General features: G+C 35.3%; 1 protein-coding gene and 1 long non-coding RNA gene across 3 annotated transcripts; one reads left to right on the top strand and one right to left on the bottom strand.

The window, feature by feature from the left end:
* Positions 1–677: 677 nt before the first annotated feature.
* LOC145796832 (uncharacterized) lies at positions 678–1,823 on the top strand. Its single transcript, XR_014337399.1, has 3 exons — positions 678–749; positions 870–926; positions 1,363–1,823. It is a non-coding gene; the product is annotated as an uncharacterized LOC145796832 (long non-coding RNA).
* A 6,704-nt stretch (positions 1,824–8,527) lies between these two features.
* On the bottom strand, positions 8,528–18,386 carry LOC114277569 (alpha/beta-Hydrolases superfamily protein). 2 transcript variants are annotated; one of them, XM_028219470.2, is made up of 6 exons: positions 17,826–18,278; positions 16,316–17,033; positions 12,602–12,660; positions 12,016–12,144; positions 11,531–11,666; positions 8,528–9,108 (listed from the first exon to the last, which is right to left on the bottom strand). In XM_028219470.2, the coding sequence occupies exons 2-6, from the start codon at positions 17,018–17,020 to the stop codon at positions 8,788–8,790; spliced, it is 1,350 nt and encodes a 449-aa protein (XP_028075271.2). In that variant the 5' UTR covers positions 17,021–17,033; positions 17,826–18,278; the 3' UTR covers positions 8,528–8,787. The 2 variants fall into 2 exon arrangements, with proteins under 2 accessions (XP_028075271.2, XP_082738238.1); XM_082882112.1 differs by having other exon boundaries at positions 16,316–18,386.
* Between the last annotated feature and the right edge of the window lie 6,615 nt (positions 18,387–25,001).

The following is a 25,001-nucleotide window of genomic DNA, read 5'->3' as shown; positions in this document are numbered from 1 at the left end:
TGTTTCTCGTAACACTGTTAGGGCGGATGTCCTTGATGTTTATGAAATAGAAAAGGCCAAGTTATATCAATTTTTGGATGAACTCTCTTCTAAGATCACCTTGACAACTGATATATGGACTTCAGACCATCAGAATTTTGCCTATACATGTTTGACTGCTCATTATGTGACTAATGATTGGGAGTTGAAGAAGAAAATCCTTGCTTATAGACGCATTGATTACCCGCATGATGGAGACCATTTGTTTAGTTTTATCAAAGATCTAATTTTAGAGTGGAACATAGATAAGAAGTTATTTTCAATGGTAGTCGATAATGCAACGAGTAATGATGTCATGGTGAGACTCTTAAAGCGATGGCTACATGACCAAGGATTACTACATTTGGGTGGACAATTGTTTCATGTGCGTTGTAGCGCGCACATATTGAATTTAGTTGTTCAGGATGGTTTGAAGGTGATTGGGAGTCTTATTTCAAAAATCCGAGAAAGTGTGAGATATTTAGGGAGGTCTCCTTATGGAAAACAAAAATTTGATGTTGCAGTGAATCATGTTAAGTTACATCATAAAAAAGAAAGTCCCCATGGATGTTCCTACCAGATGGAACTCCACTTATTCAATGTTGCAGTGAATCATGTTTAGTTTAGTTCTATGAATATCTTAATGTCACATTATTTTCAAATTGCAGATGTAGAAGAATGCAGACATGAGTAGATGGATTGAATTGAATCGAATCACTTGAAGTAGATGGGTAAATATGGTTCAGATTATGGGGCTTGTCCCATGCCTTTATAGTGATCTATGAAATTCGTATTTGACATAATTTGATAATCTGTTTGCATATTAAGGTAATAGCTTTCTTGATTTGCAGGTTTGATAATGAGCTTAACAAAGTGGTTGCTATTAAAGTTATTGACTTGGAAGAATCGTGAGTATATAGCTTTAATTATCTCTTACTAGAACTGCTTGTGGTGAAATGTGGTTACATAACTTTTCTTCTTAGAGGGTTGTGCTGATTTTGCCTACTTCCAAATCTGTTGGGTGCCTGCATATTGAAGGTACAAGAGTCAAAATCTATACCATATGAGACCCCATTTCGGTCGATTTCCTGTGATTTTGAAATGGAGTTATTTTTGTTATGCTTGGGTTCGAGTCTTACTGCTATGCAGCTTTCCCATTTCTATTCCCCTCCTACCAATTGTCAAAAAATATAAATATATATATATATATATATAACAAAATAAGTCTCCTCCCTGATCGGTGACTTTACTTGGGTCCACTGCTCTTTATCAACAAAATTGTTTTCATTATTGTTTTTATCTTCTCTTACACTTGCTGATACATTGATAAAATTACTTCTGCAGATGTTTTGGTGGCTGATGTTATCGTAGTAGAAGCAAAGAACAAGAGAAGATACTGAAGAACTAATAGAGAAGACCAAAAGAGACACAAACATGTTTGGGAAACTATTGTTAGCTCTCAGATAGTATAGCATAGCTTGTTCTTCATAGGAGTCTTTCATGAGTTTTTTCTGGTTTTACTTTTGTGCCAAAAGTGTGTCATAAAATTCTGACCTCTTGTAAGTTAGAGAATGCAGTGGCAATGTTTTGGTGGCTGATGTTACTTTTTTTTTTTTGTCAATGATGGAATTATTCTTTTTGAGTTGGCTATGATTGGTGATAGTGAAACTGAATCACATCACCGTTTAATTTGCAACCAAGTGATTGGTTTGTTGCTTTGTAATGATGCTCCATTGTCTCTCAAAACCTGGTGACATCTTTTGAGTTGTTTTTACACCATGAATGCAACAGTGACTTTTGTACTCTATCTGGGATATGATCAGGCTGAGTTATTGAGCTGGGTTAGGCTTGTAAGCTTTGAATTAGACTGCTCAGCTTAGTATTGTTTGATTTGATTTGTATGTTCAAAATCCGAGAACATATGTTTAGCATGTGTAATGAAATAGACTTGTTTCCAATTTTGATGTTGCTAGTCAAACATGCTAGATATCTTTCAATTTCACTTTTAGTTTGCTGGAATTGAATATTTTTTAAAAAAAGTTTTTCTTTGTTGTTACTTCATGCTACATTGTGAAAGCCCTCATTTATGTATTTTTGATTGTATCACATGGGGAGAAATTGTGATGTTTTGTTTTGGAAAGATGCTTTGAAATGATGTTATGTTTTGCATTGGTGATGATTTGCCTAAATGTTTTGCCTTAGGAAAGTCAGAACATCAAGATGAACTTTTCATTATAAAAAGCTGCTATGTTTTTTTTTTATAATTGGTATTTTCTTGACTTTATGGCTGGCTTAAAAAAAAAAAAAAAAAAAAACGGATCAGATTGGATTATTCGGATCGGATATCCGTGTAAAACGGATCGGATCGAATCACGTATAATCGGATTTTCAATAATCGGATTCGGATTTGGATTCAGATTAATAGTTAATCGGATCGGATCGGATTTTGCCAGATCCGACCCGGATCCGACCCGTTGACAGGCCTAGTTTAAACTAGGGTCCAAGTTCTCAAAATTTTCATGACATATACAATGCTTCCCGAAAATGATACGACACCCACAACATTCCATAATTCTCAAAGCATATACAATACTTATGTTGAATACATGTTTCCAAAATGCCCATAACATATACAATATTTTTCATAAGTTAAAGCATATACAATGTTTATATTTCTCATTAACACAATCAAAACCTCAATAAATGTTCAGGCTCCAACAAACAAGTCTGGATACTTCTCTCGGATTTCCAATTCTCGTTCCCAAGTCACTTCCTTGACCCCGCGATATTTTCACAATACCTTTACTAAGGGAATTGCCTTGCCTCGCAAGACCTGGTCTCGCCTATTCAAGACTCTCGCCGATCTCTCCTCATAAGAGGCATTCTTATCTACCTCCAAGTCAGTCCAATCCAACACATGTGATGGATTCGGCTCATACTTCCGAAGTATACTGATATGAAACACGTCATGCACTCCGGAAAAGTTATGGCGGCAACGCCAACTGATAAGCAACCTCTCTGACCCGCTCAAGGATCTCAAAAGGCCCAATGAACCGAGGTGACAACTTTCCATTCTTTCTGAATCTCATCAAACCCTGGCTAGGTGATATTTTTAAAAACACATGGTTTCCCACCTCAAAAGAAAAAGGTCTTCTCCTACGGTTGGCATAACTCTTCTGACGACTCTGAGCAGTAGCTAACGTCTCACGGATAAGTGCCATTTTCTCCGTCATTTCTCACACCAAGTCTGGGCCCAACAGAGGTGTATCACCCACCTCGGCCCAACACATAGGGGATCTACATGGTCGGCCATACAAGGCCTTAAACGGTGCCATACCAATACTCAATTGAAAGCTGTTGTTATAGGCAAACTCCACTAAGGGCAGGTGTCTCTCCCACGACCCCTTAAAATCAAGCACATAACCTCAAAACATATCCTCAAGGATTTGAATGGTACGCTCGGACTGCCCGTCAGTCTGAGGATGATACGCAGTATTAAAGGTCAATCTAGTGCCAAAGGCACTCTGCAAACTTTGCCACAATTGAGTTGTAAAATCCGGATCTCTATCCGAAACTATCGTCACAGGGACTCCGTGTAATCTCACTATGTCCCTAATATAAAGGTCAGCAAGATAGTCTACTGAATCACTTACAAGCATAGCTATAATGTGCACCGACTTGGTTAACCAGTCAACTACCACCTAAATGGCATCATTACCCTGTTGAATCCTCAGAAGGCCCACAACAAAATCTATCGTGACATGCTCTTATTTCCACTCGGCTATAGGCAAGGGTTACAACAAACCCGCTGGTCTCTGATGTTCGGCCTTCAGTTGCTGACAAGTAAGGCACTTCGATACAAACACGGTTACGTCCTTCTTCATACCTCTCCACCAAAACTGGCGACTCAGATCATGATACATCTTTATACCTCCCGGATGCAAGGCATGAATGATGAAACTCTCGAAGTACTTCCTCTCGACAAGACCCCGATACAAACAAACGGTCTTGGTACCTAACACTTGAGTCAGGACACACACTCAAGCCCCGTTCTACTTTTCCACTAGAGATCTTCTCCTAGAGGGTTTCTACCTCATGGCCACCCCTCTACACTTCTAACACTCAATTCACAAATATAGGTTGTGCAACCATAGAAAACAAGGCGGTAGATTTAACGAACTTGCCGAGGTGCAAGTCAAACTCATCAAGAGCACCCAACATCTCCCATTCCCGGATGGCGATACAAGCCACACTACTAATAGACATCATACTCAACGCATCGGCCACTACATTGGCCTTTCCAAGATGATAATGCAACTCAAAGTCATAGTCCTCTATGAACTCCATCCATCTCCTCTGCCTCAAATTCAAATCTTTTTGAGTAAGCATGTACTTCAGACTCTTGTGATCAGAAAACACTTCAAATCTCTCACCATACAGATAACGCCTCTAAATCTTCAAGGCAAAAATCACCGCTGTTAACTCTAGATCATGAGTAGGGTAGTTTCTCTTGTGTGTTTTCAACTGCCGCGAGCCATAGGCTACTACATTTCTCTCTTGCATCAAAACGCAACCCAAACCTTCTTGTGAGGCATCACAATATATAGAATAGCCTAAACCCCTCTTCAGGGTAATCAAAATTAGAGCAGTGGTGAGTCTAACCTTAAGCTCTTGGAATGACTTCTCACAAGTCTCGTTCTACACAAACTTAACTCCCTTCCTCGTCAGTGTGGTCAAAGGTGAGGCTATTTTGGAGAAATCCTTCACAAACTGACGATAATACCCGGCCAACCCCAGAAAATTATGAATCTCGAATGCATTCTTAGGCTGTGCCCAACTTTGCACTGCCTCTATCTTAGATGAATCTACAATCACCCCTTCCCCAGATACCACATGGCTTAAGAACTTAACCTCTTTCAGCAAAAACTCACACTTCCCAAACTTAGCATACAACTTATGAGCTCTAAGCAACTCAAGCACCACTTGTAAGTGTTTCTCGTGCTCCTCCTCAATGGGTGAGTAAATTAGAATGTCGTCTACAAAGACGACCACAAATCGATCTAGGAACTCACGGAAGATTCGGTTCATTAAGTCCATAAATACAGCTGGAGCATTGGTTAGCCCAAAAGGTATCACTAGAAATTCATAATGGCCATACCGCGTACAGAATGCTGTCTTCGGGATATCCTCCTCCCTTACCCTCAACTGATGGTAACCCGATCTCAGGTCTATCTTAGAGAAACAACAAGATCCCTTCAATTGGTCGAACATGTCATCTATACGAGGCATTGGGTATTTGTTCTTAACGGTAACCCGGTTCAATTTTCGGTAATTGATACAAAGTCGCAAGGCTTTATCTTTCTTTTTAGCAAAGAGGGCCGACGCTCTCCAAGGTGAAGTACTAGGGCGGATGAAACCCTTATCTAACAGTTCTTGGAGTTGAACCTTCAACTCACTCAACTCAGCAGGTGCAAACCAATATGGTGCCATAGAAATCGGTGTCGTGTCAGGCACTAAGTTAATGGAGAACTCAATCTCTCGGTAAGGTGATAAACTAGTAAGATCCTCAGAAAAGACATCGGGGTATTCACAAACCACCCTTGGCAACTCAACCCAGATTTCATCACACTCACTACTCAAGAAGCTAGCAAGGAGACAACTGAGTTCACTCCGCCCACGCAGATCATATACCGGTGATAAAACTCTATCCACCCGGTCTCCCAAGAAATAAAAGCAGTCACCGCTTGACGTACATACAGTAACCCTCTGATGATAGCAATCTATAACAGTCTGGTATGACGATAACTAGTCCATACCCAAGATAACATCAAAACTAGACATATCAAGCAATACAAATGCAAATGGGAGTCGGCAACCGGCAACCTCTATGTCACAGCCCCGACACCCCTGTTTCAAGATGACCTCACCACCAATAAGCGACTCTACACAACTAGGAGATGCTAGCTATGCTAACTCCAGCCCCAAAATCGATGCAAATGCAGACAAAATAAAAGAATGGGATGCACCCGTATCAATCAACACATTATTAACAGAATTAAAAAACAAGAAGGTGCCTCTTACTAGTGAAGGAGCAGGCACAAAATCTGGTGCTATAACTACGTACATACGCCCTGTTGGCCTCTGATCTACCTGCTCACCCCTCGGAGCATAAGCCTGCAGCACTAATTGAGCCGAAGAAGCTCCCTGATTGGCCCTCGAGGCCTGTGCTGACTGTGCTGGTTGGTGACTCTGTGTCTGTTTTGAACCAAATGCACCAGATGTGCCACCCAACTGTGGGCAAGACCTCTTAAGGTGCCCCGCCTGACTACACTGGTAAGAAGTGGGCGGCTACACTGGTGACCACACTGGTGACTCTGTGTCTATCTTGAACCAAATGCACCAGATATGCCACCCAACTGTGGGCAAGACCTCTTAAGGTGCCCCGCCTGACCACACTGGTAAGAAGTGGGCGGCTACCCTCTACCCTGACTTTGGCCTTGAGAATGAGCTGAAAACGAAGCTGCTCGTTGCCCTCCTCCTTTATGTGGGCAAGCTGGAGACTTGTGACCTAACTGGCTACATTTGAAACAAGTCACATCTCCTTGACCACCTCTCCCAGAACCCGAGCTAGGCACTGGAAAGGTAGACCTCGACTGAACCCCCTAGGATTGCTGAGGGTTAGAACCCCTCTGCCTCTTACCGTCCCCTTAACTATCCTGACTTCTCCTAGAGCCCTTCATCCTCTCCTCCTCAGCTTGCATGATGGTCTTGAGATGGGCCGCCGCCTCTACAAGACGTCCATAATCCCTAATCATGGATCCGACCACTCTAAACATGAGTCCGGTCCTCAACTTCTTCTCGAATTCTAGACAATGACACTCCTTAGTCACCACAAGCTCAGGTGCAAACCTACATAAGCTAGTGAAAGTGGCTTCAAACTCTGCCACCGGTGTGTTCAACTGCTTGAGCTGGAAAACTTATCCCTCAACTTCTCCTTAACAGTGGGAGGCAAAAACTTGTCCTCGAAGGCGTCGACGAAAGCCTCCCAAGTTCCTCCAATGAGTCCCCGCGCATATTTCCACCATTGACCTGTATCTCTCTTCAACTGGAAGGATGCCAAGGTCACTCTCAAGCCCCCATCTTCGATGCCAAGCATCTTAAAAGTCTTCACTATCTGCTCTAGCCACTCATCTGCTTTCAATGGCTCCTTTGGGTTACCCAAAAACTCATCTGGGTTCGACTGAAAAAACTCCCTTTTTAGAAAAGAAGGCCCTGCCTCAACTATACCAAATATTCTACAAAATAAATGATTCAATTATCAAAATAAGAATCGCAGTGGGCCTTATGAGCCTCAGTAATACCTTACAATTCAGATAATGGCCTGAAGGGAAACCCAATCTTTTTTCTAAACCTTGGAGATGTCTGTGGAATTTATCCTTATTATTGTTATTATATTTTGGATAAATTACAAATACACCCCTAATGTTTGTCTAAAATACGAATTTCCCTCTCTAGTTTGAAAAATTACAAATACTCACTTATCATAATTTTTTATTTACCAAAATTAACTAAAAAAAATAAAATGATAAAATAACTTGAATTATTAATTGAAACAAATTTTTGATATCATTGAAAAATTGTTAATTGATTTAATAATTTATTAATGAAAGGGGCCATTTGTTATGAAATTAAAAATTTCAGTGGGGGAGATGTAATTTCTAAAATCATAAGGAAGAAATCATATTTTAAATAAACATCAGGGAGTGTATTTGTAATTTACCTTTTTTTATTTTTTATTTTTATCACAAGATTGGTCTGACTACTTTAAGTTCCATTTTGCATATATACATAACTATTCTCAAAAAAAATAAAATAAAAAATACAATAATAGTTTAACTTAATTCTCATCAAATCTTATTGAAAATAAGTTATAGTAAAATTATTGTTAAAAATAAATTTTTGTGACATTTTTTTACATATATCACTAAAAATTAACAATTAACGATTTTTTTCATCACAATTTTTATAAATGGCCTTAAAATGAACAATTAGTGACACTTTTCTGTGACAAATTTTTTAAACTATCATGGAAAGTTAAAAATTGACACCTTTTTGTTGTAACAATTTTTTTAAACTGTCGCTAAAACTTATAATTAGTGACATTTTTTGTAACAAAGATTTCAAATTGCCACTGGATATTAACAATTAGTGACGCTTTTTAATAGTGTTTAATAAAAAATACTATTAATTCTTACAGGACCTATTGGACAATAAATCCACTTATTATGACCTACACGTAAATCCCCCAAAAAATCCACTTCTTTTCTCTCTTTCTTTCTTTATTAATTATTTGTCAAGAAAAGGGACATTCATAAAATTACCAATCATTGCCACAATTTAAAAAAGCCAAGCCCTCAGATCAAGCATGAAACCAAACTTCAGTTCATGATATATCTAATTGTCAAATTTTGGCTAAAATTAGTTCAGGGATTATTTGCTGCATTTGATAGGGTTTTTAACACACCTAATTTATTCATCGCAATCAAAAGCACCACATCGTTTTTTCTCCCAATCTCTCAAAAAGATTCCTATATATCTTGATAACTCAAAGAAATTAATCCCAGATCTCCAGGCCTTCTGTTTGTATTGGATATCATGCCAAAACACAATTTTAACTAATTGGAAAATAATTTAAGAAGGAATAAATGAACATACTCAATCCACTTACAAAAGCATATCCTCTAATCACAACATCAATCAATCAGCACTTCAGGATTTCTTCAGCACCATGTGACCCGATTCATCCCTGTCAAAAAGACGCTCAATCAATTCATCCCAGGTTTTCCTCTTTGAGCTTCTCTTCGACGATCCCGTCGAAGATGTGTCAGAATGTTCCGCTGCTTCTTCTTCGTTGTTGCTGTCATTGAAAGTTCCATACTGAGAAGGTGAATATGCATGGGGCACAGCCAATGTAACAGCCCTCTGTAGTGCAGCCTTGTGCTCTTCACTGTGTTCTCTGGCTAAAGTCTCCTGCCGCTCCATCTTTTGTTTTGCTGGAATCTCCATACTATGATCTTTCTCTAGCATTAACTGTGTTTAACAGCAGGCAGAAAAATCAAAATTTTACTACAAAGTTCATTCTCTCTCATTTTTATGGACAATGAACAGTTACACCAAACACCATAGACATCACAATATGATGATCATATATGATAAACGGTGACTGAATAACTAAATGGAAAGCCAGCCCTGTTTCACCTCTTCTAGTGAGACCATTATTGTTGACTAATTTCTCACAAGAGTGACTGCATAACCAACGGGGAAACTTGGAAAATGAGAAGTGATTAAAGAAAACAAATTTAAGTCCCAATTGTGCAGATGCTAATTCAAACAGCACATGCCTCAAACATAAAGACGTCTTAAGGCTTGAGGGGGATGCTAACATCGTTTAGAGGTGAATGCTTTACTCCAATTTTACATTAATTAAAAATGCAAATTCCGATGTCCTATAAAAAGAATAAGGGTTTATTATACTTTATACCCCTAAACTATCACCAAATTATCTACTTAATTTTTAACTATCGATTTAGTTTATCAAGTCCCTAAAGTATATAAATTAAAGTCTATTTAGGCCCCGTCTGGGGACTTACCTTTTTAGCCAAAAAGTCAAAAAGTTACCATTTTAGCTAAAAAACCAATAACTCATACTAAAAAGTCAAAGATTCTCTTTTCTCTCTATTTTTTGCACATCTTTTCGTAATTAGCCAAAAAGTCATCCCAAACATATAAGTTTTTTTTACCTACCTTTTTAGCCAAATAGCCAAAAAAGTTACTAAATTAACCTGTTCCCAAACGAGGCCTAAGTCTCTAAACTATCGATTGAATCTATTAAGTCATTAAAATATTTAATTCAAATCTATTTAGTCTCTGAAAAATTACAAAAATAAAATATATACCCATAAGTATTATAAATTAGTAAAAGATTTTATCTAGTTAAAATTTTATTTGAAAAAAAAAATTAAATTTTATTGTGTGTTTAAAAAGTGTTGTCAGTTCTTATGGTGAATTTCCTTTATAAAGGTAAGAGTAATTATCTGTTGTATTTTCTTCCTTATCTTTTATAATGACTACGCTTTTGCTTTTATCTACTATTATATACCAGATTTTGTTTATAATTTTTAATTGATTGATTGTCTTTAAGTTTTTTGCTAAATTATTTTTATAGCTTAATTAATGTATTATTTTTTTCTATTATTATTTATTATGAAGTGTGATTATTTAAATTATTTAATGATACTTCTTCAGTATATCTAATACAAATAATTTTATTGGCAAGACTGAGAAACCACACTCTACTACTAATATAAACACACAACGAAATAAAATATTTTTAAAGACAATAAAAATTTAAGATTTTTTTATAACAAAATCAAATCTTAATTAAATAGGATCTTTTACTAATTTATAATACTTATGTGTATATATTTTATTTTTGTAATCCTTTTAGGGACTAAATAAGTTTGAATTAAATACTTTAAGGACTTAATAGATTCAATGGATAGTTTAAGGACGGAATAGACTTTGATTTATATACTTTAGAGACTGAGTAGACTCAATCGATAATTCAAGGACTAAGTAGATAATTTAGTGATAGCTTAAGGGTAGACTTAGTTCAATGGTTAAGACTTGACCTAATAACCTTGAGATTATGGATTCAAAAGGTTAGGTGTGTACTCAATCTTTCCTCTCCCAAACATACATTAATTAATTGAGCGTTGTTTTTTTAGTTTAAGAGTAGAAAGTGTAATAAACCCAAAGAATAAAAAATTAAGATTGTTTTGTCTCAAATTTCAATCAAATGCTTTGAACAATTTGCCTCAGTAAGAACTCAACTTTAGCACTCATAAAACCTCAAAAATGCAAATCCAGATGTCCAATAAAAAGAATAAAAAATCTAGATTGTTTAGTCTCAAATTTCAATCAAATGCTCTAAACAACTTGCCTCAGTAAGAACTCAACTTTAGCTCTCATAAAACCTGAAGAAATTTTATTAATATTTCAACATGTTAAACCATTTGTAGAAAGCCAAGTACTTGAAATTTGAATATTAGTACCTTAATCTACAATCCTAGATTAACCACTAATAGAATCAAACGATCACGCTAAAAGGGATTTGACTTGAATAAAATCAACTACATTCTATTTTTCCTGTTAGTGCTAGAATTAACACAGGAAAGTATAATCTTGAACTTGCATAAAGAATAATTCCTACAGATGAAGCGCTCAACGTTTAATATGGATAGACCATGTTTGGTGGTCAGGGAATGGAATCTGGTCTACTGGCTCATTTTAACAAAAGCTTAGTCTCCATCACTCTCTCCAAAATGAATGGAAACCTGGATTCTAGGGAGGCATCCAAGAAAATTATAATTTACAAATAGCATAGTATGACTAGAAAATTAGCCATCAGCTATTAATTACTATAAAAAAGTAAAGGAACGTTGGAACTCACATCCAGAGCCATTTGGGCTTCTCTCTCTACCCAAATGATGGCATGGTCAGAAGTGGCATTACATGAGAGAACTATGTGCTCAAATCTCCCATCCACTGGCACTGCTGTTCTCACAACTGGAGGAAACCTTCCACATCTGCATGAACAATGCACACAGCATGTTAATATAAAAAAAATGAACATCATGTAGTTTTTTTTTTTTTTTTAACTCAAAAAGATTGGTTCTTAGTATTACAAAATCAATAAAAGCATCAATTCAAACACTTGCACATAGAGACATGCCATTAAGATAAGAATACAACTCTACTAAGTTAAGCAGGATCCTTGCAAAAGAGAAAACTAGTCCAGGGTCAATCACTTTCTCCATTTTTGTCAATTACATAACCAATATTAGTTTTTTTATTTTGTCACTGATGACCATAAGTAACCCAATTAGTTGTGTGACTATTTAACAACAATCTTGCACAAAGGACAATTAAATATACCTGAAAGGCTTTCTCTCAACTATGTGATAGAGACGACCAGGTGCATATAGCCTCCTTGGATCTCTGAGCATCTTTTCCTCTGGTATACAAGTGTCTCTCATACACCTTAGGCATAATAAGCATGGCAAACTGCTCAACAGAAAATAAACGAGGGGGTAGCAGGATGGCCTTGTTAATAATTGAATTGATGCTCCAAAGGCAAAATAGGAAATACGATATCATCCACATTCAATAACACCTCTGAACTATATTCGCAGATATAAAGGCAGGCCTTCACTGAAACAATTGTAATCCCTTTGTTCAACAAGTCTCACCTCCTGTAGAGGTGATATATATGTATATATACATATCTTGATTATTAATTTGAATGATAATTGAAGTGTGTGTTTTGTGGACAATAAGGGCCTTATCAGTCACTACCAGAAGATAGAGAAGGGAAAAAAAAAGAAGAAAAGAAAACAGCATTATTTTCGGGCTAACAGAAAGAGCATTCTCTAGCTTTTCATAGGTTAGCAAAAACTTTAGGAGCTGATAACTGCAAAAAGATCTATATTTGAAGTGATGAAGCTTAATAGCTTAATATTACCAGAAAAGCGACTTGAAAATGTCTTCCAAGGGGGTGGCTGTCCGGGGCAAGAAGTCATCCTGTTTCAATAAAGAAACCGCTATTACAACTTGAGCAAATATTATCAGCACTGAAAAAAAATTAATGAAAAAAATAAAAAAGAAAAAGAAAAGGAAGGACAGAACACAATTGAAGGCAACACCGAGACATGTCAAGACCCCAAAGAGACTGAAAGGTAAAATATTACAAAAAAATGATCTCCTTGTAGTTGTATCTGCAAAGAAACCCCTCATTGTACTCAGCCAAGATGAAATCAACAAAATGTTGGGTGGTGCTTTTCTTCTCAAGTGATCATAAGGTTTTATAGAAAAACAAGAAATTTTCAAAAACCCAACAATTAGAAAAAATGTGTCTGCTATGTATTGCTAGGCTGCTGGACAAGTAGTGCATACCTAAAAAGAGATGCCAGAGCACTTGTTTTGATGCAACCTCAATTTCAACCCCAATGTGACTTGTGATATACTGGTCCTTTATCCAATTGCATTCGCCTAAAACTCAGCTATTTTCATCTTAATTTTTAGGATTCCATTACTGACCACTATTGGCCATAAACATTGAAATTGAAGTGTGCATTAGTCTTAGTTGACTACCAACTTGCTAGCTCGTGCATGAATTCAGGAGAATGCAAAACAACATCTCTAGATATTTAATCTAAACAGTTCAAAGTTCTCTTGCTCTTCTCTTATTATTAAAAAAAAAAAAAAAAAAAAAAAAGAAAGAGATTTTTCCCAATTGAATTAAGTATCAAAATTGTTTGGATTAATCTAGTTGGCACCTTCCAATACTATTCATTGTAGTAATGCTGTGATAACTGGCATTGGAGTTCACAGACGTTTTACTAGGGTATAGATGGACATTGCCAATTGTATGCCAATTGTTCAGTTGATACAACTCTCTGATGAATTCTAGCACTTCTCTCATCCAATTCACCATGCACTGTCACTATTTGACAGATCAGTTTAAAATTTTCGACTGTACAGGAGACACTGAAGTTCATGAGTACTGGACATGTTTCCTTTGCACCCGCTACATGGTTTAATTTGGTTTTAGATGAACTTGTAGTACATATGTTTGTTTCCACCAGAATGAGTTCCATACCGTGTTTAACAGATTGTAACTTACATGCAGTGCGTGTGCAATAAGTGGTGGGTCAATTTGACTCTAATAACAAGAAACATTTGGCATATGAAACTCTTTCAATATACTTGAGTAATTGAACATGCCTCGTCATTGTACTTGTTAATCATCTATTAACCTTGTTGGCACATAAATTTTAGACCAAATTTATGTTTAAATTTCAAATACAGTCAATCACACACATAGAGCCTACGATAAGATTGTTGTAGGCAATCACTTCCCAAAATGATTAACTTGCTCCGTTGAAGTGTATAAATAAAACAACGTCGTATCTTAACGACGTTATTCAAGATGCTCAAATGACATGTGGAGCCTACGAAAGATGACACCTGTAGAGCCTACAACAAGGACACCACACAGGATGAAACCCCAAAGATCAATCCGGTTAATCAGATATATGATTAATCAGATAGCGCTATTATTTAAAATTCAAACAGGCACTATCATTCAATTTGAAATTCAAAATGAAGATGAAGCGTTCCTATCACCTGATGGCCCTCCATAAATATGAGGACTATCACACAAGACCGGGGGATCAGAAGATCAGAAGGAAAAAGATCAGAGAGAGAGAGAGAAAGAAATTGAGAGTTAAAGAAATCGTTACAAGAAAGAAGACAGAAGCCTAGAGAACTCAAGAATCTACGCTAATGGCGATGAATAGGTAAAGGGTTCCAAACCCAAGAATTGAATTGTATTTTGTATTCGAGGGTTCAAAACCCATAACAATTTCAATAAAATAGTTATTTATTTTTCGTAAATTGTCTTTTGTTGTTTATTTTGTTCTTCATTAATCGGAGGTTTCATTTGTTTAAAATGTGTAATTAACAATCTGAAATACAGATCGGAAATAAGAACCTGCTATTCAAATAATCAACGCTGTTTAGTCCAAAAACTAAACAGTGGACATTTGTAACATAAATTTTGAAATGTGTTGAAACACTTCATGTTTTAAAATTTGTGTCTACAAACCTCATCATTCCCTCTTCAGTAAAATTAAGTGAAATATGTGGACACAAAGCCCTCTAGAAGGAAAGGAATGCCAGACCGTACCAGAATAAATCCTTTCCTCATAGCAGACTTTTTCCCAAACAAAACTATTTTTTCCTTTATAAATATGAACACAAACAATTCTTTTCTAAACAAGTAACACAGACTATTTTCAAAAAACAGAAACTGGTTAACTATTCTATTCTTATAAATAAAAGAGATTTTTTTTTATATTTATGTACATACTGAACATATATCCATGATCACTAATCCTCAGATCTGTAACTGAACCATGAACATGTCACATTTTAATACAATGTTTCAGCAAGTAATCAAAGGGAGAAGGTTTTGCAAATATGAGAAAAATATGACACAAAGAGAAACCGAATCTGTTTTAATTTTTATATAAGCAACATATAAACTGAAAGTGTCTTTCCCTGATTACTAGATTCCTGACAGCAAACATCTACTATGAAAGTGTACATGCCATAGTGAACATAAGAAAAACATTCAAAGAATTCTAGTCAATCAAATCAAGCTACTCAAATTAAATATTACACTTATCCTCTTTTTATCAGTTTAAATTTCCAAAACAGAAACTCACTTGACAGCCTGCAACCATTTTTAAGTTTTATGATACTCCTACAATAAAATTGCACAAATGAATTAAAACTTATATAACACAATATTGCAGTAACTTTAGAACCAACTTCACTTTGCTAGATTTACTAAGAAGTTAGAAAGAAAAGTAATTTTAGATTATTAGTCTAGCAATACAATAAACAGAATATAATAATAACAAAGATGAGAAAAGATGAAATAAACATAATTAAAATAGAGTTGAGAATAATAATCTGTAAAAGTCTGTGAGTTGCGTTGTCATTATCCTAAAATTGCTTTTTCTCCCCTCATGAAGGTGTTGACAGAGTGAAGTAATTCTATAATGAAACCCAATTTGCTCACAACATCCCTCATCTAGTGTTCACGACCACTAGGAGGCTTGAACCAAGTCACAAACCAAAATTGCACAAAATAAATAAAATATATGCATATATAAAAAACTTTGTCAAACCATGTTGATATCCCAAACACTTCTTTCTTTTCTGTCTAGTGTTCAACTTGATGGATGGTAAGGATGGTAAAGCATATATATATAGTAAGATGAGAATTCTCAAATAAGTAAAAAGGGGACAACAATAAAGGAGAATTATTTTGTAATAGATAAAAACTAATGCTCATCAATTGTAATGATTGAAGAAATAAATATTTCATTTTATTTTTATTAAAATATTCCAACAACAAACACATCACCAAGAAACAAAAATAAGATAAGAAGCCAAAGCTGAAAGTTCTCTCTATACAAAATAGAAAATAATGCTAGAATTGGCAATGTGAAGTCAAATAGAATGCATCTAGGGCTTCACAATGGAGACGCATATCAATTACAAATCAAATTGCTGCCAAGGCTTTACAAGATTCACATCCATCCGATTGGTTGTCTAAAATACCAAAACCAAAACACAAACATTAAACAAGAAAATAAGAACTTGCCTGAAGCACAACCGAGTTGATAATATCTGCATATCTCACTGCCAAGTTCAGTGACATACATCTGGCAGGTGCAATAGCATAGCTTCTGACCCTCTTCCTGTCAATATTCCCCAGTCTATGACGATTCTGCACCACCACCATTGACAATAATGCTGCCACACCTGACCCAAGGGAATGGCCCGCAAAAGTTAAAGTATAATTTGGATATGTCTGTACTAATTCCTTCAAAATGTCACACTCCTTATCCAAAACCCATCCAGCTGCTTTTAGTAGCCCATTGTGTACATACCCCCCATCAAATTTCCTTTGGCCCAGTTTATTATCCAGTAAAACAGCATAATCACTCTCCTTTGCCATATTAAGCCCCCTAATGGCAAGGATTATATCGGCATGATCATGATCAAGATACAGTAAGTAAGGAGGAGCTCGTCCATTGGTATCTTTATAAGTTCTTTTCAAAATTACCCTAGCTGGGTTAATTCCATACCCTCCAACAGGTTCCCAAACAGGGCGCCTAAGATCATCTTCGTACACAGACAGGATGTATCGGCAGAGCCTTGGGACAGGCTCGAATTCTTCAGCAGTTGCAATGCCCCAAGTTTCACTGTCATGGCCTGCTGAGTGGAGGCATCGTTTCCATGCCCAACGGGCACATGCCAAACAGTAAACACACTCTAGGAGAGGAAGACCACAAATGATTGACATTGTCTCCTAAGATCTAAGAATATCAATGCAAACAAAAAGGCATGGGTTTTAAGTGAATGGCAGATCAGAGTAGTCAACAAAAATGATTTCCAATTAATGAAATAGGAGGTTCAAAAAGGGTTTCAATGCATGATGAGAGAATTTCAAATGGGGTTGTTAAATTTTTCAGAAGGTTGCTGAGAATATGGTAAATTCAAGTGGCAGGAAATAGGTTTCTTGGAATAGAACTTGAAGTATGGTATTGAACCCCAGCTTGGGTACAATAACTAGGAAAATTCAAGTAACCAGAAATGTATAATCAATTCGGTGTTGCAAAATACCAATAAATTTACTACAAGTAAATCATATAAAAGAGAATATACAACCTCTGAGATTCAAGATGATCAAACGCTCCAGATAAGGTTCTCTTGAACAAAAAAGCATCAAATGAAAACACCAAGCAAGCTATAGAATTGGGTCATAAATAAATCAAACAACAACAGCAAGATCACAAAATAGGTGATTAGGAATTGCACTATAACATTCATAAACGAATTGGGAGGGTTTAGCATAAAACAAGTAACGATTTCAGCAACTGTTGGCAACAACCCAAGAACCAGATGTCTGTCTTGATCAGAGAAAGAGAGAAACCCAAACATGAGAGGGGCTTTTACATTGTGAAATCAAAGGGACTGGGATTAAACACTACGGATCTTCAGAGTGTTATCCACCCAAACAGATCTTCAGAGACTTCTGGGTTTGTTTACATGCAGAGAGAGAGAGAGAGAGAGAGAGAGAGAACAAGATGGAAATTTGAGGGGACTACCTGCCAGTCAACCCAACCCAATGGGGGTGGGTATTCCCTTGCCTTGGCTTGGCTTGGCTTGGCTTGCTACTTCCTCAGATTCTTCATCACAGACAGACTGGAATACATGGTGTGGTGTGGGGTAGTGTTTAGGTGTGCAATGCAACCATTCACTTGTTTAATAGTGAAAAATCGGCAACCGGAGTAACCGGTTAATCAACACACTCATTACTCTTTCTCTCAGCCTCTCATTCTTTTGTCTGTCTCTCACTCCGTTGTCTCGTCTCTCTCGGCTTATACGAGAATGCAAAGGTGATTGATTACGTCTTTGGTGGGAGAATTTTGCTGTTTTTGTTCTTGCCGGCTTGCCGTCAAAGCCCTACGTCACAATTCTCTCTCTGTATTTCCTAAAATCTGGAGTATATATATATATATATTTTGGTCCATTTCGTGAGCCATATTCCGATTCTGCTTGTTTCAATAGAAGCTGTTCAAGTATCTGCATCTTCTTTTGCTGATATATTCTCTCTCTCTCTCTGCTTGCATTATGTCAACTCTTCTTTGAAAAGAAGATTCTACCATAAAATCAGATCCCCTCCTTAACTTTTCTCCTTAACATTTTACTTGTTAGGTTCTTGGCTCATCTTGGATCTAATTTTCATAATTTAAGATTTGTTAAATATATCATATTTATAAAAAAATTAAATTAATCAGATATCAAAAATTACGTTCGGATTCTCGAATTATAAATTATTTTTTAAAAAATTTAATAAATAATTTTTTAAACACATACTTTCTCATATTCGATCAATTTAATTTTTTACCGCTATAGCGTACGCAATCAATTTTAAAATATGAACAATTTAAATTATCAAAAATTGAGTCCAAAAATAGGCCCAATGGCCCAACAAATAAGAAATCAAGGAGAGAAGTTAAGAAAGGAATCCTAATTCTCCACCATAAGGGAAAGTGTAGTGTTTTTTTATGTACGATACATAAATATATATATATATATATATACACACATAGATAGATAGATATCATTAGATTCACACAAGATGAATGCCAATTATTGGATGAGTTGATAATAAAATTAAGTAAAGAAAGTAAAGTGGTTTTTTAAAAATAAAGTAATTTTAGTTAATTTTGTAATTATTTTTGACCCTCTATTTCTTTGTATTCTTATTTATAAATTTTGAAACCCTTAAAATTTCTTTTCTCTCCTCAAATAATACCAAAATTATCCTTAAACATTCCGCCATTGAATGCACACCCCCAAAAAAACATCTCTTACAAAAAACCCTAACAAAATTCACTAAGAAGAAGAGTCTCATCATTTTTAAAACCCACGAAGAAGAAGAAGAAGAAAAAGAAGAAGAAGAAATATACTGTCTCTGCCGATTTAACCAACTTCCCATCTAGTATTTTTCATTGTTTTCAAATCCGAACTCTTGATTTGAGCCACAATAATCTTTTAGGAGATGTTCCAATACAAAACTTGTCTATGGTTGTCACCAACCTTATTTATCTTAACCTATCATACAATCACTTATTGAAAATTAAAATCTCTGATTCCCAATTCTTAAAACGATTCAGTTCTTTGAGTTTTCTTCATTCTGGACTCATCCCAGATCACAAAAAATTCAAAATCAATGTTCAATTACCGGTTTCCGAACAAATAAACAATATTCGGGCCTATGTTCCCAAATTTCAGTCATATGTCTGGGAGTTCAGTCCCAAAAAAATGACAAACATATTTTGTTATTTTTGTCATTTTTTTCTCCAAGAAACTCATCCTTACAAGGCCAATCTCAGCTAAGAACAACATCAAAGTTATGAACCTCCTTTAAACTTTTATTGTTATACTTCTCCTGTCTTATAGAGTTGTGGTTGTCAGAAATTTTTTTACTCATTGTCATAGCCGAAAAAATGTAGGTAATCAAATGGTTGCCACCGTTACCACCGGAATATTGCTGTCAAAAAGTGTTCAAGATTTTGAGGGTGAGTAGGTTTTGAAGGTGGGATTTGGGAAAGCTGGATATGTGGTGATGGATGTGAGTACTCTCATAAACTCTAATTCATGATGTAGTGGGTGTGTAGGTTTAATTGTGAGATAGGGTGTCTCAAAATTAATAATGTCCTTTGTAATAATTTTATGTGATATTATTATTGTAATAAAAAAAAAAACTAAAAATTTGGGGGTTCAAAATAATTTATGGGGTGTTAATAACAGCACTCTAAAAAAATGATGTTAACTCACCGTTCGTTACAAACATACTTACTATTTAGTATTCACTCATTTATTATTTGTTATGAATAAAATTACTATTTAAAATATTACCAGCTAAGTTCGTCACTTTCATGTCTTGACAATTGTGTTGTCTTTTACATTTTAATTTAATTTCAAATACATAAAATTAATGTCACACCATATTTAACTATTTCCTCTCCATATTTTGTTTTGTTATGATTTGTAAAAACTAAAATATGATATCTAAATATTAATTTATTAAAATATCTTAAAATTTACTAATTTGTTAAAATATCCATTATTGTGTATGAGCTTTCACTTATTACTTCATTACACTTTACTTACTTAGTGGTGTTTTGGGAATGTTTAACAAAAGTTAGTTTTTTGGCTTTTTAGTTTTTTACACAAAAAAGTCACAAAAAGCCACAAAAGCCAGTTTTTTTACACAAAAAAGCCACAAAAAGTCAGAAAAGCTAAAAAGTCAGCTTTTAACAACTTCCCAAAACACCCCTCAGAGTTTTCACTTACTATTCCACTATATTCCACTTACTACTCAATGAGTTTTCACTTACTATTCCACTATATTCCACTTACTACTCAATGAGTTTCCATTTATTACTTCATTATGCTTCACTTACTACTCAATAAGTTTCCACTTACTACTTCACTAGACTCCACTCAATGAGTTTTGACTTACTACTCAATGAGTTTGTACTTGTTACTTTATTACACTTCACTTACTATTCAATTTTAGTTTTACTTACTATTCAATGAGCTTCCACTTACTACTTCACAAGACTCCACCTACTATTTAATAAGCTTTCACTTACTATTTCACTAGACTTTACTTACTAGTTAGTGAACTTCCAGTTACTTATTTCACTCAACTCCACTTACTACTCAATGAGCTTCCACTTATTACTTTATTACACTTCACTTACTACTCAATGAGTTTCCACTTACTACTTAAAGAGCTTCTACTTATTATTTCACTTCACTTACTACTCAATGAGCTTCTATTTTCTATTTCATTACACTTCATTTACTATTTCACTAGACTCCACTTATTAGTCAACAAGCTTCTATTTAAATAAAATGTACTGAAGTAGTAAGTGCAATTTAATTGAGTACGATTTAATAAGTAAAGTCTACTATTATGAATAAACTTACTATTGAAATATAAACAAATTACTACTCAACAAAACTTCAATGGAGTCAATGGAAAAACCAAAAAAGAAAAAGGGTGGTCGAATAAGAGAGAAGGCGACGGTGATGGTTGAGGATGTAAGAAGAAACAACGGTGAGACGATGGCGACAACGATGGTCTAAGATGCGAAAGGATGCTATGGCGATGGTTGGAGATAGAGAAGAAAGACAACGACGACGGTTTGTGTCATGACTCGAACTCGTCCCTAGAGGTTTGGATTATAATCGGTCAGTAATCATGAGATTACTTACGGCCTCAAACAGAAATCAAATTATATGGAGCCAGCAACGGAAGCAGAATTATAAAATTTTCCAATGACCTTGTGTATAAATGGCAAGAACAAAACCTTTTTATACATTAATAACTCATATGATGTACGTGCAGAAGCCGCTGATGTCCGAGTAGCTTTTTCTTTCCTTCTTGGGCTGTGTGTCTATCACTTTTTGTATCACTCTCTCTCTCTCTACAAACCCTTTTCTCTCACTTCTCTCTACATTTCCTACACCAAACAAGATCAAAACCTTGATTTCTTTAAATCCATTAGAGTTTTGCCCATAGTTCTTTCATCAAAGTTGAAGAACTTTTCGAGGGCTACTTTGTGTGCGGCGGAGATCAAATTTCAACACCGTTGGATTTGGAGCTTTCATCTCTTTTTCTTTCAAGAACTTGAGGTAGGGATTTTCTTAGAGTTATATATATGTTTTTGCAAGATTTGGTTAAATTTCGAATCCTTTTTTGATAGCTTTGAAATTTGAGTGTTGGCTTAAGAATGTGAGTGATTTCAAAATTGGGATTATCCTTGTTTCTTTTAAACAATCTCTTAAGGGTTTGAACTACATTGGGTGAGGGATGATGTTCTCTTTTTAGAGTTTCTCTCAAATGTTTGTGTGTGTGTGTTGTTGTGGAGAGAAAAACCTAGAAATTTGGGGGTTCTTAAAAGAGGGAAATTGAGAACACATGGTTGATATTGTATGTATATATATATATATATATATTTATATATTTTATGTGCCAAGATGAGTAAAGAAGATGGAAAATTTCTTGATTTTATACAAATACATATATAGATGATGGGTTTCATAACATATGAGAATTGTTGAGATTGGAAGTTGTTGCCCAAATATTGCTATAGTCTTGAAATGACTAAAATGTTGGGAATGTATGAATTATAGAAATATTGCTATATATTGATGAATTGTAATGAATATTTGACTATTTTGTGAAATGGCATTGAAAGGAGAAATGAGAATTTTGATTATTACGGAATATTTGTTAGAGATATTTGAAAGTGGAGAAATATTATGTGGCATAGATAATTGTTGCATTGGCATTTCAAAACCTTGCATGTTATGAATATTGAATTGCGATTTGAAACTTTGCATTGAGAAAAAAATATTGTGAAATGAGATTTATTGAAATGTCTTGGGGTAAATATGTTGGTAAGTCCGGATAGGAGATGTAGATGAAATTGATTAAGTTGGCTTGAGTGTCCGGGGTGAAAGACCGAAAACACGGGCGGAGGAGGTATCATGTGCCTTCCGGTTAGCTACCGTTAAAGTGGAGATTGAGTAGTGCTAATTATGCCTACTTGCAGACACCAACCTAGGAATTACCTGGATCGTCTTTACGGCCCCTTTGAACTAAATTGTTAATTTTTGAATTGTCAAGATTTCAAGTTATCATTGAGTATGGTGGTTTTCACAAGATGAAAATGTGATCTTCTTTTTAAAAGCATAGCATGGCATGTGCATTTCATTTGGTAAAGCTTGTATAAAATATATATACTTTGTTAAGAATTTTCCTACTAGGCTTTATGCTCACCTCTATGGGATTTTGGTGCAAGAAAGGATGTGGCAATTCCGCCGAATTAGGGTGTGAACATATTTGTTGAGGGCATATGGCTCGTCTTTTGTTGTGATGTATTTTTGCTAGCCAAGGGCTATAGTTTCTATGGATTCGAGAGACCATTTTTGTGTATCTAGGCTTAAGTCTTGGAATTTGTAAGTTCTTAAGGGCATTTATTTATTTTTGGATTTAATGTTCTACATGCTATAGATTCATGTATTTGATATCATTGAATGTATAATTCGCATGTGAAACTATTTTGTACAAACCTTAATGATCAATGATGTAAATGTTGATGAATTACATCTTTTCTTATAATGAACGTTGGTTGGGGTACTTGTATGATGTTATAATTTTTTGGGGCGTTACACATACCCATACATATACAATATATCTCACATATCCAAGATCATACAAATGTCATTAACATACAAAACCACAACTCATATATAGACATGGTCAAACATGACCAACAAAAGAAAACGGAAAATCAAAAGACAAAAGCCTCATTCATGAGGTGATCCTTGGCGGACTCTGCAAAACTCAATAATCCTTCACAGGTTCACTAGGGCTGGATATCTCGCTGCTCACCTACATATATATATATATATATAACAGAGTGAGCGAAAACCCAATGAATAACATCAGAGTAAAGAGGTTATATGAATGAGTTCTAAAACATATAAATTATTCTCATAATACATGTAGCGGAATGACTTTGGGTCCAATACATGACAGAATGACTTTGGGTCAAACATATACAGAGATACAGAACAAATCAAATCAGATCATACTTATCGGAACAACGTTAGGTACAGCGCCTCGGGTCTAATCAATTACAGTTGTATGATGACCATTAGGTCAATCACATAATAGATATTCAAACTTATTAGACATTTGGAATGACCTTAGGTCCATCTTGTCAAATATACAAAACAACCTTGGATTTATTTAAGATATACAAAACGACCTTAGGTCCATCATATACATTTGTAATTCATCAAATGCATTTGTAGATATCATGTTGATCAGACAGATAGAAAGCTCATTCATAACACGAAATCATAAGTTTGGAAAAACTTACCACATTGGTATCATTTAGAAAATAAAATACGTGAAAAAATCTTTACTAAGATATTACTCACAGTATTTCGGTTGCTGACACGTCCTTGCGGATGATCCTACACAATTTATACATATACATATATTGAATCACATTGCTCACTTGAATCGTTATCTGACTCATTCAATTCTTAAGCTTCATTTTAACTCTTTATTCATTTAGGATACTCAATTCATGCCTTGGAATGCTTAGAAAGGAATGAGAACAAGATTATGAACATAATATGACTTTTTAAAATATGTTGAAATAGGGCACTTCGCTCGAGCACAACATTGGTCGCTCAAGCGGATCACATGGGCTGCAAAAGTACTGGATGGCTTGAATCTAGACTCGATGGTAGCTCAACCTAAGGAGAAAAATAAAAAGGCGATCGCTCGAGCGGTAACTTGGTCGCTCGAGCGAATTGCAAATGTCTGTAAAAATATTGGATGTTTGAAATGTGTGCTCAAGTGATAACTTGTTCGCTCGAGCGATGAGGTCAAATTCTGGATTTTTCAGAATTGAATTGAGCTTCAAAACATGTATTTGCAAATCACAAACTTGCATGGTTTGCTTTAAACCTCAAAAACACTTTTATAAACATGGATACAAAACCAATTCTTAAACCTTATGGTCAAACTTCATGAATTCAAATTCAAATGATCATGCATGTGACATTTAACTTCAAATTCCTTTCCAAAGCTTACAAAACATGGAGATTAGCTTCAAAATCCACAATTCTAACATGGATAACAATATTATGCTCAAAATGATGGAATTCAACAAAATTTA

This window comes from Camellia sinensis, chromosome 1, assembly GCF_055761805.1.
Source record: "Camellia sinensis isolate YWXY chromosome 1, ASM5576180v1, whole genome shotgun sequence".
NCBI classification, from domain to species: domain Eukaryota; kingdom Viridiplantae; phylum Streptophyta; class Magnoliopsida; order Ericales; family Theaceae; genus Camellia; species Camellia sinensis.
Note: the sequence above shows the minus strand (reverse complement) of the source record. Positions and strands in the feature narration are given on the sequence as shown.

Coding starts and splice junctions, on each gene's coding strand:
- LOC114277569 (XM_082882112.1), bottom strand. CDS start 17,020: ATGTCAATCATTTGTGGTCTTCCTCTCCTAGAGTGTGTTTACTGTTTG. Junction 12,145..12,601: donor ATTTTCAAGTCGCTTTTCTG/GTAATATTAAGC, acceptor TCTGTTGAGCAG/TTTGCCATGCTTATTATGCC. Junction 9,109..11,530: donor AAGCCCAAATGGCTCTGGAT/GTGAGTTCCAAC, acceptor TGTTAAACACAG/TTAATGCTAGAGAAAGATCA.